This window comes from Carettochelys insculpta, chromosome 1 (assembly GCF_033958435.1).
Source record: "Carettochelys insculpta isolate YL-2023 chromosome 1, ASM3395843v1, whole genome shotgun sequence".
NCBI classification, from domain to species: domain Eukaryota; kingdom Metazoa; phylum Chordata; order Testudines; family Carettochelyidae; genus Carettochelys; species Carettochelys insculpta.
This window is the reverse complement of record NC_134137.1, coordinates 237,700,073-237,715,134: the sequence shown is the minus strand read 5'-3', so window position 1 is coordinate 237,715,134 and position 15,062 is coordinate 237,700,073. Positions and strand designations below refer to the sequence as shown.

Sequence of the window (15,062 nt, the reverse complement as noted above, 5' to 3'; positions counted from 1 at the left end):
TTAGGTTTAGAAGCCCAGTGCTTGATATTACAGGTGATATCTGGCCGTTCCTGTGATCTTCAGGGCTGACACAAGTTCTGGGTCTACACATGCATCTTCCTTTTGAAAGGGGCATGTTAATGAGCGAGTTCGAAAGATGCTAATGAGGCGCTGCAATGAATATGCAGCACCTTATTAGCATAATGGCGGCCACAGCGATTTGAAAGTGCAGCTTTTCAAATTGCGCCCCACCCGTGGAGACGGGACCTTCCAAAAGGACCCCCCCACTTTTCAAAAGCCCTTCTTCCTATCTGGTAATCGGAAGAAGGGCTTTCGAAAACTGGGGTGTCCTTTCAGAAGGTCCCGACTCCACGGGCGGCGCACAATTCAAAAAGCAACACTTTTGAATCTCCATGGCCACAATTATGCTAATAAGGTGCTGCATATTCATAGCAGCGCCTCATTAGCATCTTTCGAACCTGGTCTTTAACATGCCTCTTTTGAAAGGAAGGGGCACATGCAGACACAGGGTAGGTGGTATATCAGCAACATAAGGAATAATGGGCTGGAGTGGAATTTGTGCATTCTTTGAAAACAGGAGCCGAAAGGGAATGATGGCTGCTTTTGGTACTAGAAGCAATGCTCTCTTTGAATCATTCATGGCCATTTAGTTCTGTATTGTGCCTCTGCCATTCCCAGTAATCCAGATGCCCAGCAGACAATGTCAAGAACCTTCAACTGGAAAAGGATTGTTATTAATGATTTTATTACACAGCATCATAAATATGCACAGCACTTTCCAAAAAGAATGACATTATGATCTCTGCCCCATAGAATACAACCCAAGGGACAGGTGTAACTCCCATGGAAGTCAGTGAGATTTAGGTTGGTGCCTGAAGTAGGCAGACAGTAATGACAAGCCTCAAAATAGGGTGCAGAGAAAGTAGGTGTGAGTTTTTAAACAACTGAAGATAATACATAATTACACATATGCAGTGTATACTTTTGTGAATGGATTATTAGAAACAAAAAGTTGGAGTTTAGGATTTTGAAAATTCCCAGTTGGTGTTAGTAGAATGGGGTCGTCATTAGCATCGTTGGCAGGAGTTTTTAACTATACTCCCTATGAATGAAATATTGCATTTTATGTATGTTTTCTTATTAATTGGTTTCTAAGCAAAAGCCAGGCCATTCTATTTTGTTTACAGTATCAGAGGCATACTGGGGCAAGCCATTACTGGGGTGTATTAGAGGAGGGGAATGTACCAGGATCCTTCCCCATTTTTGCAGCACATAAAAGACCATTGGCAATTACAACCCTTTCTCTCAGGGAGTACAGGAACTCCTCCCTTGGTGAACCCACAAGGATTTATGTCACACCAAGGAGGCAGAGAGGAGATGGGACCATAACTTAGCCATTCCCATCTTGCTCTTGAAATAGCAGGCTGTGCAATCCCCAGCTTGGACCACTAATTCAATACCATAACATGGTCTCAGTAAACAAAGTACAATACTGAATTGGAAAGCCCATTCTGAATGTACTAACTGACAATCATTTTCCAGGTAGGCAGTCTTGGTGAGGAAACTACATTGACAGGTTCACAAGTGCTCTGTGTATGATTTTTTTTCTTTTATAAATAAATAACACCGGTACAAGCTTCTTTCAGTTCCACAGGCCCTAGATGAATTTTCAGTGAAAAACAAAAGTGGACAGCAAATATAACAGTTAACTCTGTTCTACTTGCCTTTCCTTGTTACTGATTTGCCATGAGAAATATGGAGAATTGTGTTGGTCTAGTGGTAGGTGAAGAAATGGAGTGGGTATCCCCTGAAAGAATTCTGCTGCAGCTAGTAATAGTTGTTGACCTGCTTTAGAAAGAGAATTTAAGTCTGAATCTAAGCAGAAGGCTTATCCATTTTTCAGACTGGGATGCAGCGTAGAGGAAATAGATCTTTATGTGCCCTGACTAGATGAAGTTTCGAAAATCCCTTTTGAAATGTAATGAAAAGCCGATCATGCATTTAGCAGCTCTAGCAGTTATGCTGCCCCAAATAACTGATGAGGTGGAGGAGAATAGTTGTATTTTAATAATTGTATTTTAATAGTTGTATTCCTGATGCATTCTGTGTGACTGAGTGATAGGGCATTTGCTGCTGCTCTTAAATACGTTGCTGGGTCTGTTATTTTCTGATATTTTGTTTCTTCTTACAGTCTCCATTTGGTTTTGATAGAGGTGTTAGTGAATAAAACACCCATTTAAAAGAGGAGAAAATGGATTTTATATTAAATACACCTGTATATTTTATATGAGCTGTGTAATTCTAATACGTTGAGGTAGGGTTATACTAGAATTGAATCACATTTTAATTGTTGCATTTGCAGAAATTTCATTATTCTGCTTAAAACATAGTTACTAAATTAAGTTGGCTAAAGAAAAGAAGCCTGTTGTTTAGACTGTGTACAATTATTTTGCAATTATTCTTCACTTTTTATCTAAGTACCCAGTACAAAAGTCTCAGGACCATAACAAAGTATGTAGGAAATGATGGACAGCACCAGGACACTCTTTAGATAACTGAATGTGGCTAGATGAAAACCAATGTGATTTTATTTGAAACAGCAGGAATAGCAGGCGGAGTATACAGTAAGGCTAAAGTACAAAAATAGAGTTTTATTGTGGCTTAGCTGCGTAGGTTAAGGTGTCAAGATACAACACATGATTATTATTTAATATACAGTGGAAGGAGTGCAAGCCAAAACAGTGAAAATACATGTTAAAATATTTAGATAACTTAGAAGTAACCAAGTCATGAGGGCCTGGTAAAATTCAGCCTACAGTACCTAAGGAACTACCCAAAACCCTTGGCAATTATCTCCAAGGATTCATGGAGTACCCATATGTCCCAGAGGACCGGAGAAACGCAAACATAATACTTATCTTCAAAAAGGAAAATAAAAGGGGACCTGGGGAATTATAGACCAGCATGCCTTACTTCAATACTTAGAAACATATTGGAACAAATTAAACAATCAATTTGTGACCACCTAGCAGATAATGGCATAAGGAATAGCCAGCATGGATTTGTCAAGAACAAATCACCCCAAACTAACCTAATTTCCTTCTATGACAGAATTACTGTCCTAGTGGGTGTATGGAATCAGTAGATGTGTTATATCATGGTTTTAGTAAGGTTTTTAACAGTCTTACATGATTTTTTCATAAGCAAACTGAATAAATTATGAGGTGAATGCACAGACCATACTAAAAGAGGATTTATCAGTGCTTTGCTATCAAGCTGTGAGGATGTATCTAATGGGGTCTTGCAGGTATCCCCAGAGGCACTGAGTCCACTGAGAACGGAGAGTGAAGTCTCTGCTCTGTAGCCTTAGCTGAGAGCCAGTTGGCTTTTAGCTCATGTGGTAGAACACCTGGCTTTAGCTCCAAAGGTTGCAATTTCATTCCCTCCTGTCTATGTCCCAGGTCCATTGGCCTTGTGCAGGTATCAGTCCTTGGTCTGGAAATATTTGTTATTTTCATTAATGACTTGGATAATGGAGTGAATAGTGTGATTATAAAATTTACAGATGAAACCAAGTTGGGAGGTGTTGTAAGCACTTTGGAGGACAGTATTAGACTTCAAAACAACTGTGAAAAATTGGAGATTTGGTCTGAATTCAGCACAGGGAAATTCAATAAAGACTAGTGGGAAAGTACTACACTTAGGAAGGAAAAATGAAATGCACAACTAAAAATGGGAAATAATTGGTGAGGTAGTAGTCTTGGTAAACAGGATCTGGCAGTTATAATGGATCATAAATTGAATGAATCAGTAATGTGATGCAGTTATGAAAAAGACTAATATCATGAGGTGAGTGTAATGTGGTATGGGAGGAAATTATTGGCCAGCTCTACTCAGCATGGCTGAGGCCTCAGCTGGACTGCTATGCTCAGTTCTGGGCACCACACATTAGGGAAGATATGGACAGATTGGAGAGAATCAGGAAGGGAGCGACAAAAATCATAAAAGCTTTAAAATCATGACCTATTAAGGAAAGGTCAAACAAAATGGGCATGCTAAGTCCTGGAAAAAGAAGATCGAAGGGGGGAACTGATAAGAGTTTTCAGATATATTAAAGCCTGTTTCAAAGAGAACATAGATTAATTGTATTCTGTGTCCACAGAAGGTAGGGACAATATTGACAATGTGCAGCAAGGAAGATTTCGGTTAGCTATTAGAAAAAACTTTCTAACTGTAGGGCTGTGTCTACACCGGCACAGATCTTCAAAATAGCCATGTTAATGGCCATTTCGAGATTACTAATGAGGTGCTAAATTGAATATTCAGTGCCTCATCAGCATTAGTATGCTTCCGGCTTTGGCGCTTCGAAAGCGCTGCTTTAGAACACCCACAGCACAGCGCGGCTACACGGGGGTCCTTTTCAAAAGGACACCACACATTGCAAAGTCTCCTTATTCCTCTCAGCTGATGAGAGGAATAACCAAATAGGAATAAGGGGCTTTCGAAGTGTGCAGGGTCCTTTCGAAAAGGATCCTGTGTAGATGAGCCGCGCGTGATCGAAAGTGGCACTTATGAAGTGCCACAGCTGCCAGTATGCTAATGAGTCACTACATATTCATTTCAGTGCCTCATTAGCATATCCCAAAGTGTCTCATTAGCATCCCCCTTTCGAAAGGCAGCTGCTAGTGTAGACCCAGCCTCTATGTATAGAGGTGGAACCTCTCTAATCCAGTGCCAGACAAGCAAATATGCCAGACTTAAGGGAGAGCAAAATCATCTAGCAGCATTACCAACACTTCCACTAGTCACTGGGCTCTTAGAAGACATTTAAGAGGTAAATTAGAACTAAATAACCGCACAGAACACTGAGAGCCCAGGACTGGTGGCAGTGAACAAACTTTATGGGACTGCGGGAAACTTGGCCACACCCATGGTAAGTGATTGCTCAGCTAACTAAAATTAATACTGGATTACAGACATTGCCTGACAAGAGAGTTCATTATGAGAGAGGTTCAACCTGTAATAATGGTTCCTGCAAGCTGGTTTTAAAGTGCAAGTGCCAGTACTAACTAATAGCTGATGAGCACGCTATCTTACTTTCAAGAACACCAAATTCAAACCCTGGCTCTTCCAGTGGAATTGCTGTGTGGCCTTGTGCAAGCACCAGACCCTTGTGTGCCTTAATTTCTCCATCTGTAGAAGAAGAAGATATTAACCCACTTCATTGTGGTGATTTAGTAGGTATTTTGTTTGCTTGTTTGTTTTTGCAATATGCTTAAAACACCTCAAGTAAATGGGGCTAAATAAGGGTTAGGACTTAAACAGTCTGTTTTGAAACAACTTAAAATGAAATATAGAATCATATGTACCTATAAGAATAGCCATACTGGGTCAGACCAAAGGTCCACCTAGTCCAGTGCCCTGTCTACTGACAGCGGCCAATGCCAGATCCCCCAAAGAACAGACCAGGTAATCATCAAGTGATCCCTCCTGTTATCCATTTCCAGCTTCCGATAAATAGAGCCTACAGACACCATTCCTATTCATCCAGGCTAATCCTCCATGACCTTATCCTCCAGTCTTACAGGACTCTAGGAGACTTTTGATACTGCATTTAAGGAAGAGGAGGAGATGGCTTTCCCCACCAGTTTCTCTGGTCAGACTGCCTATGCTAGACTAGCAGGAAGAGCTAGATCTGGAGGCAGAACAACGTCATCTTTCACTACCAAAGGCCTTTTCTCTTTATTACCACACAAGGCAGTGTCCTTGGCCCTGAGATCAGCATGAGGTTATTTTGAGCATTCCAAGGTGTATTTAAAAGGTTCAGAAAATGACAACTAGAATGATTAGGGGCTTGGAACAGGTCCCATATGAGGAGAGGCTAAAAAGATCGGGACTTTTCAGTTTAGAAAAGAGGAGGCTGAGGGGGGACATGATAGAGGTATATAAAATTATGATAGGTGTGGAGAGAGTGAATAAGGAGAAGTTATTTACTTGTGCCCATAATACAAGAACTAGAGGACACCAAATGAAATTAATGGGTAGGAGGTTTAACACTAATAAAAGAAAGTTCTTCTTCACTCAGTGCATAGTTAACCTGTGGAACTCCTTGCCAGAGGAGACTGTGAAGGCTAGGCCTATAACAGAATTTAAGAAAGAGCTAGATAAATTCATGGAGGTGAGGTCCATAAAAGACTATTAGCCAAGGGTAGGAATGGTGTCCCTGGCCTCTGATTGTCAGGGGCTGGAGATGGATGGCAGGAGACAAATCGCTTGATTATTGTATTCGGTCCACCCCCTCTGGGGCACTTGGCACTGGCGACTGTCAGCAGACAGGCTACTGAGCTCGATGGACCTTTGGTCTGACCCAGTATGGCCGTTCTTATGTTCTTATTTAACAGAATTTCTGAAACTCTGGACATAAAGGCACGGGTCATATCAGAGAAATCTTATAAGTTGTTTGGCACTCTGACAGCTCTTGATCTAACTATAATTATGCTCCTTATAAATGAAGGGCTCCTTGATGCAGATGAGAGCCTGTGGCAGATGCCAGCCATGATAACACTAAGTACAGAATGGGTAGAGAGAAGTACCAGGTCCCTCAGGGCTCAAGTACATCTGTGACCATCCCAACATAGGCTTTTCAGTCATTTCAGCAGTAAAAGACAATTATAAAGCAAACAAGAGTACCCTTAAGGACAAAGACACAAAAAGTATCAACCTACTTGAGGAAAAAATCTTATTCCTCTTTTTTCAGGCATATGGGGCTGGTGCTAGAGGGGATATTTGCCAGCAGAGGCACGTCTACATGGCCTATTTACTGTCGGCAGCACCCTCTGCTGGCAGTGAGATTTCACGCAGCTATAATAATGAGCTGTGGGAATGTGCTAATGATTAGCCATTTGCAATTGCGAGACTGCTCATTAGCATGAAGCTGCCAGCAGGAGATCTCCGTGTAGCCCCAGCCAGAGACTCTGACACTTTACGTCCAAAAGAAAAGAGCCTTTAATAACATCTGAGGTTTGTTTTACATAATCACTCAATTGCAGTGTCAGTATAAATGCTTGTTTTAATTTCTTCTGGGTTTGTGTGGATGTATTTAATCAATAAACTTTCAATATGAGCAGATGCCTTCAGGAGTTTGCTAAATAATCAAGTAAAGCCATGGTCTATTTAATCTTATCCAGAATCTTCTATCAATGTGTAATATTACCAGTGAAAATCCATGAACACCTTTAACCTCTTTGGCCTTTGAAATTTATATCCACATAGCACTATCTTCTTTCACTTCATTATGTATATGTCATGTTAATCCCACGCGATGTTCATTCTCTTATCTTCTCCGTGGGGAGAGAAGTGACTGTAAGATCCGAGCAAGAGGAGAAAGCTGGGACAAGAGCAGGGATGTGGTTGATGAGTCTGCTGTTGGCAAATAATCAATGGTTTGCAGGTGGAGGGTGGGCAGGGGAGGGGCTGAGGTGCATGGATCCCATTTAAGCCCATCTGGTGGATTCCATTCCTCCCCTTCCTATGTAGCACCACCACACAAAGGCAGTGGAGCTGACAGCCACTGTGGGCCCTAGGCAAAGTGGGAGGAGGCCTGGCTTTTTGCCCCTGGAAGGGACAGAGCTGAGGATAGAAGGGGTTGGGCCACGGCAGTTGGCCTTAGTGCCACCGGGACCTCAGTGTTGAGCCCCTCACAGCTGCACAGAGTGGCAGAGCAGCACTACCAGCACTTCAAAGGGGCCTGGAGCTCCAGCTGCTGCAACTGCTGTCTGTGACCCCCTCACTGAGCTTGCACAAAGGTCATTTCCTTGGGTTGTTTTCTCCTTTTCCCCCCGAGATAATTTCACTGAGTGTGCAGCAATCTGAGTGTTTTGTGTGGAGCTGAGGGAAGGTTGCACCTATTTCTTGGACACACAAATGAAAAATATGTGTATGAAGAAGGTGCCCTTGTGCAAGCAGGGACAAGTGGAAATTGGGGATTCAGCCTATAAACATGTATTCAGATTCCCTGTCTCACTTCTGTCACATGGGATCAACCTGCCGTTACACAAAATGAAGAGAAAGATAGCAGAAAGTTTTTAAGAGAGAGGAGAAGGAAGGAGATAGTATAAAGGGAATGATTCGGCTGCCCCTCTCCTGGCATCAGCCGCCCAGATGGACATAAGTTATAGCTGAATCCAGTAAGAGGCATGTTGTCGCTGCATTTCCAGTTTTCATAGGCTTTCCATCACAGGGAGGCCATGGGACAGAAACTTGCCTCATTTACACGAGAAGCTCTACTTCTATCAAAAGAATGAGTCCTGCTTTACATCAGTGTAACCAATGGCAGAATCTGACCAACATTTGACTTCTGTTGTTACACAGATGTTTTCAACAAAAGTATCTAATGTTGTTTTGTTACAAAGATAGGTGAAAGTCCCATCAGTATATGAAAAACTATTTGCTGCTTTCTACCTTCCAGAGCTATATTTTTAACAGCAGTGAGTCTTAATCTGAATGGCTGTGCCATTTTCTGAAAGATATTTTATAATTCTGAATAAATGGAGAGATGCATCTCCTTGTATTATTATTGTGGATTAAATTGCTACTTGTGCTGACGATACTAAAAATACTGTAACATAACCTTTCAGAATCTTTTTATTGAACACAATTTCAAATAATCTTTTTCAGTCTTCTCAAGTAGATTCATTATCTCAGTCTCAACTGCCAGCTCAAGAGAACAATTGTCTGGGATCCAGCAGAGTCTTCCACCAGGTATGTCAATCTTCCACCAACATTAAAGAACATTCAGCTGCTTGTTGTCCAGGAGAACACCTCACATACAAAAAATCTAAGCAGATGGGATTCCACAAGCAGTGGGGGACAGGAATATTCCTTTTGCTCCCCACCTTCCTTTCCTTTGCAGCTGAGGGAGTGTCTAGCACATTTGTGCTCTCACTAGTCATTCAGTGTTATTTTGAGGTCTGCCTGCTGCGCACTGAGGGACAAACACTCCTGCCCTCCCCTGGGATGTTCTCATGGGTAACTCCATGAGTTTCTACTTTGGGATTTTCCATTCTCTTCCGTCATAGTTCCTGTGAAAGAGACAACTTAGCCATTTATGGAGCTTGCATTGTTTTTTATAAGAAAATACAGGAAAACCCCCTCATAGTTATAAGCTCCATTGGAACAAGATTCCCTCCTTCAGGGCTTTGACATTCTACAGGAGCATACAAATTTCATTGCAGAATCTATAGTCCTGCTCCAGCAACTGATAGCACAGAGGCAATTTCTTACAGGATCTGAGCTTATTTTAGCACTGAAATCTACCTACAAGAAGAAGTTTTCAGTGCTGAAAACTTAGATAATAGAAGGGATGCAAAGCACTTGGATATCAAATGTGGTAGTCTTTACTAGCCACAGAAGTTATTGCTGCACAGATATCAATAACTGAGTTTAGAGCTCTTGTGATGCAATAACAAAAGGGCCTAGATGTTGATGTATAAAAGTTGTTAGGCACCTAAGTCCTTTTTAGGCACTGAAATCCCAGTATTAGGTTCCACTGTGATACCCAAAATTCTCATGAACTCCTGTAAGCACTTACGCACACTCCGTGCATTGTAATACATGAGGTATCTTGGGCCACTGCTGAGAGGATCAAATCAGGGTGAACTGCTTAGAGTCAGGGCTACTTACAGCCCAAGACTGGAGGCAAGTCTACACTCATGTGAAAGATCAAATTAAGGTACTCAACTCCAGCTATGTTAAATATGCAGCTGGAGTCGACGTACCTTGATCCAAGCTTCCATGCTGCCTCCACTGTGGAAGGTTGACACAAGTGAACACTCAGGTTGACATCCGTTACTGCTCACAAGGAGCAGGAGTATCGGTGCCAGTGGGAGCACCCTGTGGATTTGATTGTGTTCCTACCAGATGCACTAAATTGAATTCCATAAGACTGACTGTGGCAGCATCTATCTTCCACTTAGTGAAGATGTACCCTGGGAGTCCTCTTCTATAAGCAACACCACACTAGTCACGAAGAGCACTTCTTTCACCACACTGGCTAGCAAAAAGTCATACAAGCAATTCCCTTCAGACACTCTAGTTTTCCCATGTCACCATCAATACCACACTCTGTACAGATGAGAAGCTATGGAAACCAATCTCATCAAATCAAGTAAAAGGACCCAAAGGATCTGCCACATTCCCAGGTTAATATATAATTCAGGCCGTACCCAAAAATACACTGTTAGCCAATCTGTTAGAAGTTAACATCTAAAGATTGATTTATTTATTGAAAGAAAGAAAGCTGTTAAAGGAATCAAATACATATACCAATTGCAAAGTTATTGGCACAGGCTTTTAGCAGAGGTGGAATAATCTGCTGTCTTAAATCAAGCCTCTAGAATATGTCCGCTGTTAGGATAGGTCATCAGTCCTTTCAAGCTTCAGTTCATAGCAAAGATGCTCCAGAGATATGAGCTGGATTGAAGACAAATGGAAGAACCTCCAGGGCCCTTTTTATAATGTCAACCATGTACAGGGACTACCATTGTTCTCACTGTGTAATATATGTTCCAAGATGGAGGCCTGGTCCACACTAGACCTGAAAACCAACCTTAGATACACAATTGTAGCTGTGACAATTGTGTAGCTGGAATTGATGTATCTAGAAGTGACTTATCTGGCCATCCTCCCAGAGGGAGGTTAAAGGGAGAAACTCACATGTCAACTTCCCTTACTCCTCATGATAATGAGGAGCAAAGGGTTGACTGTCAAGCCCTGATAGTTCAATTTCACATGTCCCCACTACGCATGTGACATTAATCCCCAGAAGATGAACCCTGACCAGCTCAATCTTCTGGTAAGTAGAGATATACCCGAAGTTTGTCACATGAGAAAGTTACTTGTCTATACATGACTTAGTCCTTTTTAGGCAGCGGCCATTGCTGCCATGCTGAACTGAATGCTCATAGAAGATCTCATCAGATGTGACTGGTACCATCCAAGGAGCATTGTCAGTCAAGTACTTATATTCACTTAACAAATAGTCCTTTTACAATAGACTGACCCAGCCTCCTGCTGGTGTCTCCCAGAAGCAATAGCCAATGCTGATATCTTCAAATACAAAAATGACACACACATTTGAATCATATAAGCAGAATCAGTAAATCATAAGCTTTTCATAGACATTGTACTTGGCCCACTCTGTCCAAGATTTGGTACAAACATATACCAATTATTAGTACATTCATATTACAATCCAATAACATTACATGCCTATATTTTGGCTGCTGAACATTTGCTCTGCTGCCACCTTCTGGGATTCCAGACATCCATCTTCCACCTAAAACTCATAGCAATTCCCACAGTAGGGGAAAATAGGCATTCAACTGTTTGAGTTGCATATGGGATTCAATCCTGTAAGTATTCTCCTAGGCTGTCTATTGGCTCAGGCTCCTCAGGCGAGTTCACATAAAACTGGGAATATGAACAGAGATGAGCCAGATATTGAGTGGTTACTCCAGTCACTGGGATAGCCTAATGTTTGGCTCCCTCAGTCTTTCCTGTTGAAGAGAGTGCACTCTGGACAAATAATGAAAGAGACGTTTGAGTGGGGAGGCTAGATCCTCCCACCTCCCCGGTAAATGCTTTAACCACTGAAGTATAATAGACACATTCTCATATCCTAATGTGCATGTGTTCCCTCTGTCTCCATTTCTGTCTCTCTCTCTCTGTCTCTCACTCTCTTCTCCCCTAAACCTCCTCTCTCCCTCCTGGTGGTTAGAGCCAGGACTTTTTTTTTTTCTTTAACTCAGAAATTGCTAAATGAATTTTGCTCCAGTTTTCTAGACAAACATGATCTTGGGGCTGAGGATGGCTGTGTCTAGACTAGCCCCAAACTTTGAAGTGGGCATGGTAATTAGGGTGTTGGGAGATTGCTAATGAAGTGCTGCGGTGCATAGGCAGCACTTCATTAGTCAAATTCTCCCCTGCAGCAACTTCGCAGCGTGAACTCTTGCAAAATTTTGAGGAGTAAAGGGACTTTGAAGGAGTGCGGGCACTTCAAAGTACCTGCGGCTGACCCGCGGCTACACACAAGCCAGCACTTCGAAGTTTCATGCTTTGAATTGCCGTGGGGGAGATTTTGACTAATGAAGTGCTGCATATGCACCACAGCACTTCATTAGTAATCTCCCGACACCCTAATTACCATGCGTCCTTCCAAGTTCGGGGCTAGTCTAGACACAGCCTACATGTAGCAAAATTTCAACACAGAAAATAAAGTAAAAAAAAATACATTGCAAGAAAATAAAACTAAGTAGTTCTAAGAGAACACATGCCATGAACTTATAGTGGAAGCTATGGCTGCTGCTTTAATATATCTCTTCATCTATTAACAATTGTGTTCTCGTACATTTTACATGTCAACAAATCAGTTTTAAAAGCATAGAAAAGCTATTGTAGTTACTCCTTCAAATGAAGCTTTTTTAAAGTGTTTGCTAGTTTGCCATGTAATTTTTATTTATTTGACTTTAGAAATTCAATAGCAGTGTTAGTTCACTCCCTCATCTGGAAGGCCAAACAAAGCAGAAATTTGTTGTAAATGCTGCCAGACCTCATCCACAAGACAGCAGCCTTCCTCATATAACAAAGAACTTGCAGAATGTGCACCCATTGCTTCAGGTGAGCTAAAGGACACCTCGTTGCTTTATGCAGTGTGTCGTTGCAACCATGTCTGTCTCAGGATATGAGCGAGACAAGGTGGTTGAGGTAATATCTTTTATTGGACCAGTTTCTGCTGGTGAGAAAAACAAGCTTTTGAGCCACACAGAACTCTTCTTCAGGTCCTGAAGATATTACTTCGCCCACTCCGGCTATGTCTACACTTGCGCCCTTCTTTATAGGGGGTATGGTAATCAGGGTGATGGGAGATTACTATGCATATGCAGCACTTCATCAGGCTAATTCTCCTCCATGGCAACTTCAAAGTGTCAGACTTCGAAGTGCCAGCGTGCCATGTAGCCGCGGGCACTTTGAAGTGCCTGCACTGCTTTGAAGTGCCTTTACTTCTCAAAATCTCGGGAGTAAAGGCACTTTGAAGTACTGCGGGCACTTCGAAGTGCCTGTGGCTACATGGCATGCTGGCACTTTGATATCTGACACTTTGAAGTTGCCGTGGGGGAGAATTAGCCTAATGAAGTGCTGCATATTCACTGCAGCACTTCATGAGTAATCTCCCATCACTCTGACTACCATGCCCAGCACAAGTGTAGATGTAGCCTTTGTGTGTCTGATTGTTGGACACTTTAGTCTGGTGTTAACCAATTTGTTCCTCATAAAGGTATTACATTTTAGTGAATCTAATTAGTGAGCTCTGTAGATGTTTGAATGTGTGTATGTAAATATAATTTATTGAGGGGGGTTTTAAAAAAGTTTCCATTTTCATTAGAACAGTTCCATTTAAAAAAAGAATTAGAGATGGGTGAATAACTAAAAGGTGTAGCAGTTAATTTGAGATCGCTCCGTAAGTTCTGATGAATACCTAAAGTTACGTCAACCTCTTGAAGTCTTCTCAAATGTAGGCATTTAAAAATCCAATCAGTTCCTTCTCTCTTCCTGATTTTTCCTAACTCCCCTGTCCTCCTTTGATACCTGCTCTCTGAAGTCTTGTCTCTCTTTTTTATTTTCAGTAAATCAGATCTGTTATCTAAAAGTGGTCACAGACATTGCTGATCTCCACAATGTCGATCCTTTTTCCTTCCTATCTGTGATGCTACTATATCAAATCTATGGTGGAGCCTCAGCAGATCTGGCAGGTTCTGCTGAGCCCTGTTAAGGTCTATTTTCAGATCTGAATCAGAATTACCCCAGAATGCATTTTGCCTGTGATGCCCTGGAATGATGGGAAAATGCAAGTTTTACAAAGCAGCTTGCCAGGCAATGGTTACTCAGCCCACTGCCATGGATTACCTGGTTCAAAAGGTGTGTGTAAGGGTTGGGTGGAACTCGAGGGCACGGAACAGCACACAGAATGGGGTAGAGCAGCTGCTTGCCTGAAATGCTTTGAAGTATCAAAAAGAATAAATTCTGTGGCCTGATGCAGCCAACGGTTCATATATCAACATGTGCTCGAGTCCCACTGCAGTCAGTGCTTGACTTTCAACTCTATGAATTTACAGTCTCTTTTTTGGCACCTTCTGTGCACAGGTTAATTTGTTAACCTAAGGTTTTGGGGAGATGGTCTTTTAAGAAAAAAACCTAAAAGCCAGTGTTATAAGAAGATGCATAGGCATCAGACTCCAGCGGGGCTGACAGCCACTGCAGGCCCTGGGGCAAAGTGGGGCTGGGGGGGACTAGTTCTGTACCCCCAGAAGGGGCCGGGTCAAGGGTGGAAGGGGCAGTGCCTAGAGCTGTCAGTTCTTACTGCTGCTCATATTGTGTCACTGTCCTCCCCATCTGCCCCTCAGAGTGGCACAGCAGCACTGCCGCAGCACTTCAAGGAGCCTTGGCACTCCAGCTGCTGCCACTACTACTTTGGCAGCAGCCAGAGCTTTGAGTCCCTTTGAAATGCTGGACCCTGGGCCAGCTAGCCCTTCTGCCCCCACCATCAGCAGCCCTACCAGGCTCCCTTCTGAAGCAAGGCTTAGAAATTCTACAGGGGTATAAAGCTCCCAGTGTGCCATCAACCTTTAAGTGCTTTGGTAAATCAGGGCCCCATTAGGATGGAGGTTCAAATCAGTTTTCTTCTGGTTTTTTTCTAAACCTTTTTGCTCAAGCTTAGAGCTGAAGAGGTGCCCTTTGGCTCCTGGAATCACAGAAGTCAGAAATGGAACATATAATATATGTGGGCATATACATCTCATAGAGCTGGAAGGGACCTCAGGAGGTTATTGAGTCCAGTCCCCTGCTCTCTTGGCAGGACCAAGCACCACCCCTTTCATTGACTTAAACCTATTTACTCTAGATCCCTAAATGGCCCCCTCAAGGATTGGACTCACAGCCCTGGGTTTAACAGGCCAATGAGGAAACCACTGAACTATCCCTCCCAACATCTTGAATATCTCCTCAGG

The 15,062-nt window shown here is 42.4% G+C and overlaps 1 protein-coding gene across 1 annotated transcript in view; it reads left to right on the top strand.

Annotated features, from left to right (window-relative positions):
- DYRK4 (dual specificity tyrosine phosphorylation regulated kinase 4) overlaps positions 1-15,062 on the top strand; it is a 69,061-nt gene that overhangs the window by 27,563 nt on the left and 26,436 nt on the right. Inside the window, 2 exon segments of the mRNA XM_075002864.1 lie at positions 8,677-8,760; positions 12,529-12,675. Of these exon segments, the coding sequence (XP_074858965.1) occupies positions 8,677-8,760; positions 12,529-12,675 (231 nt within the window).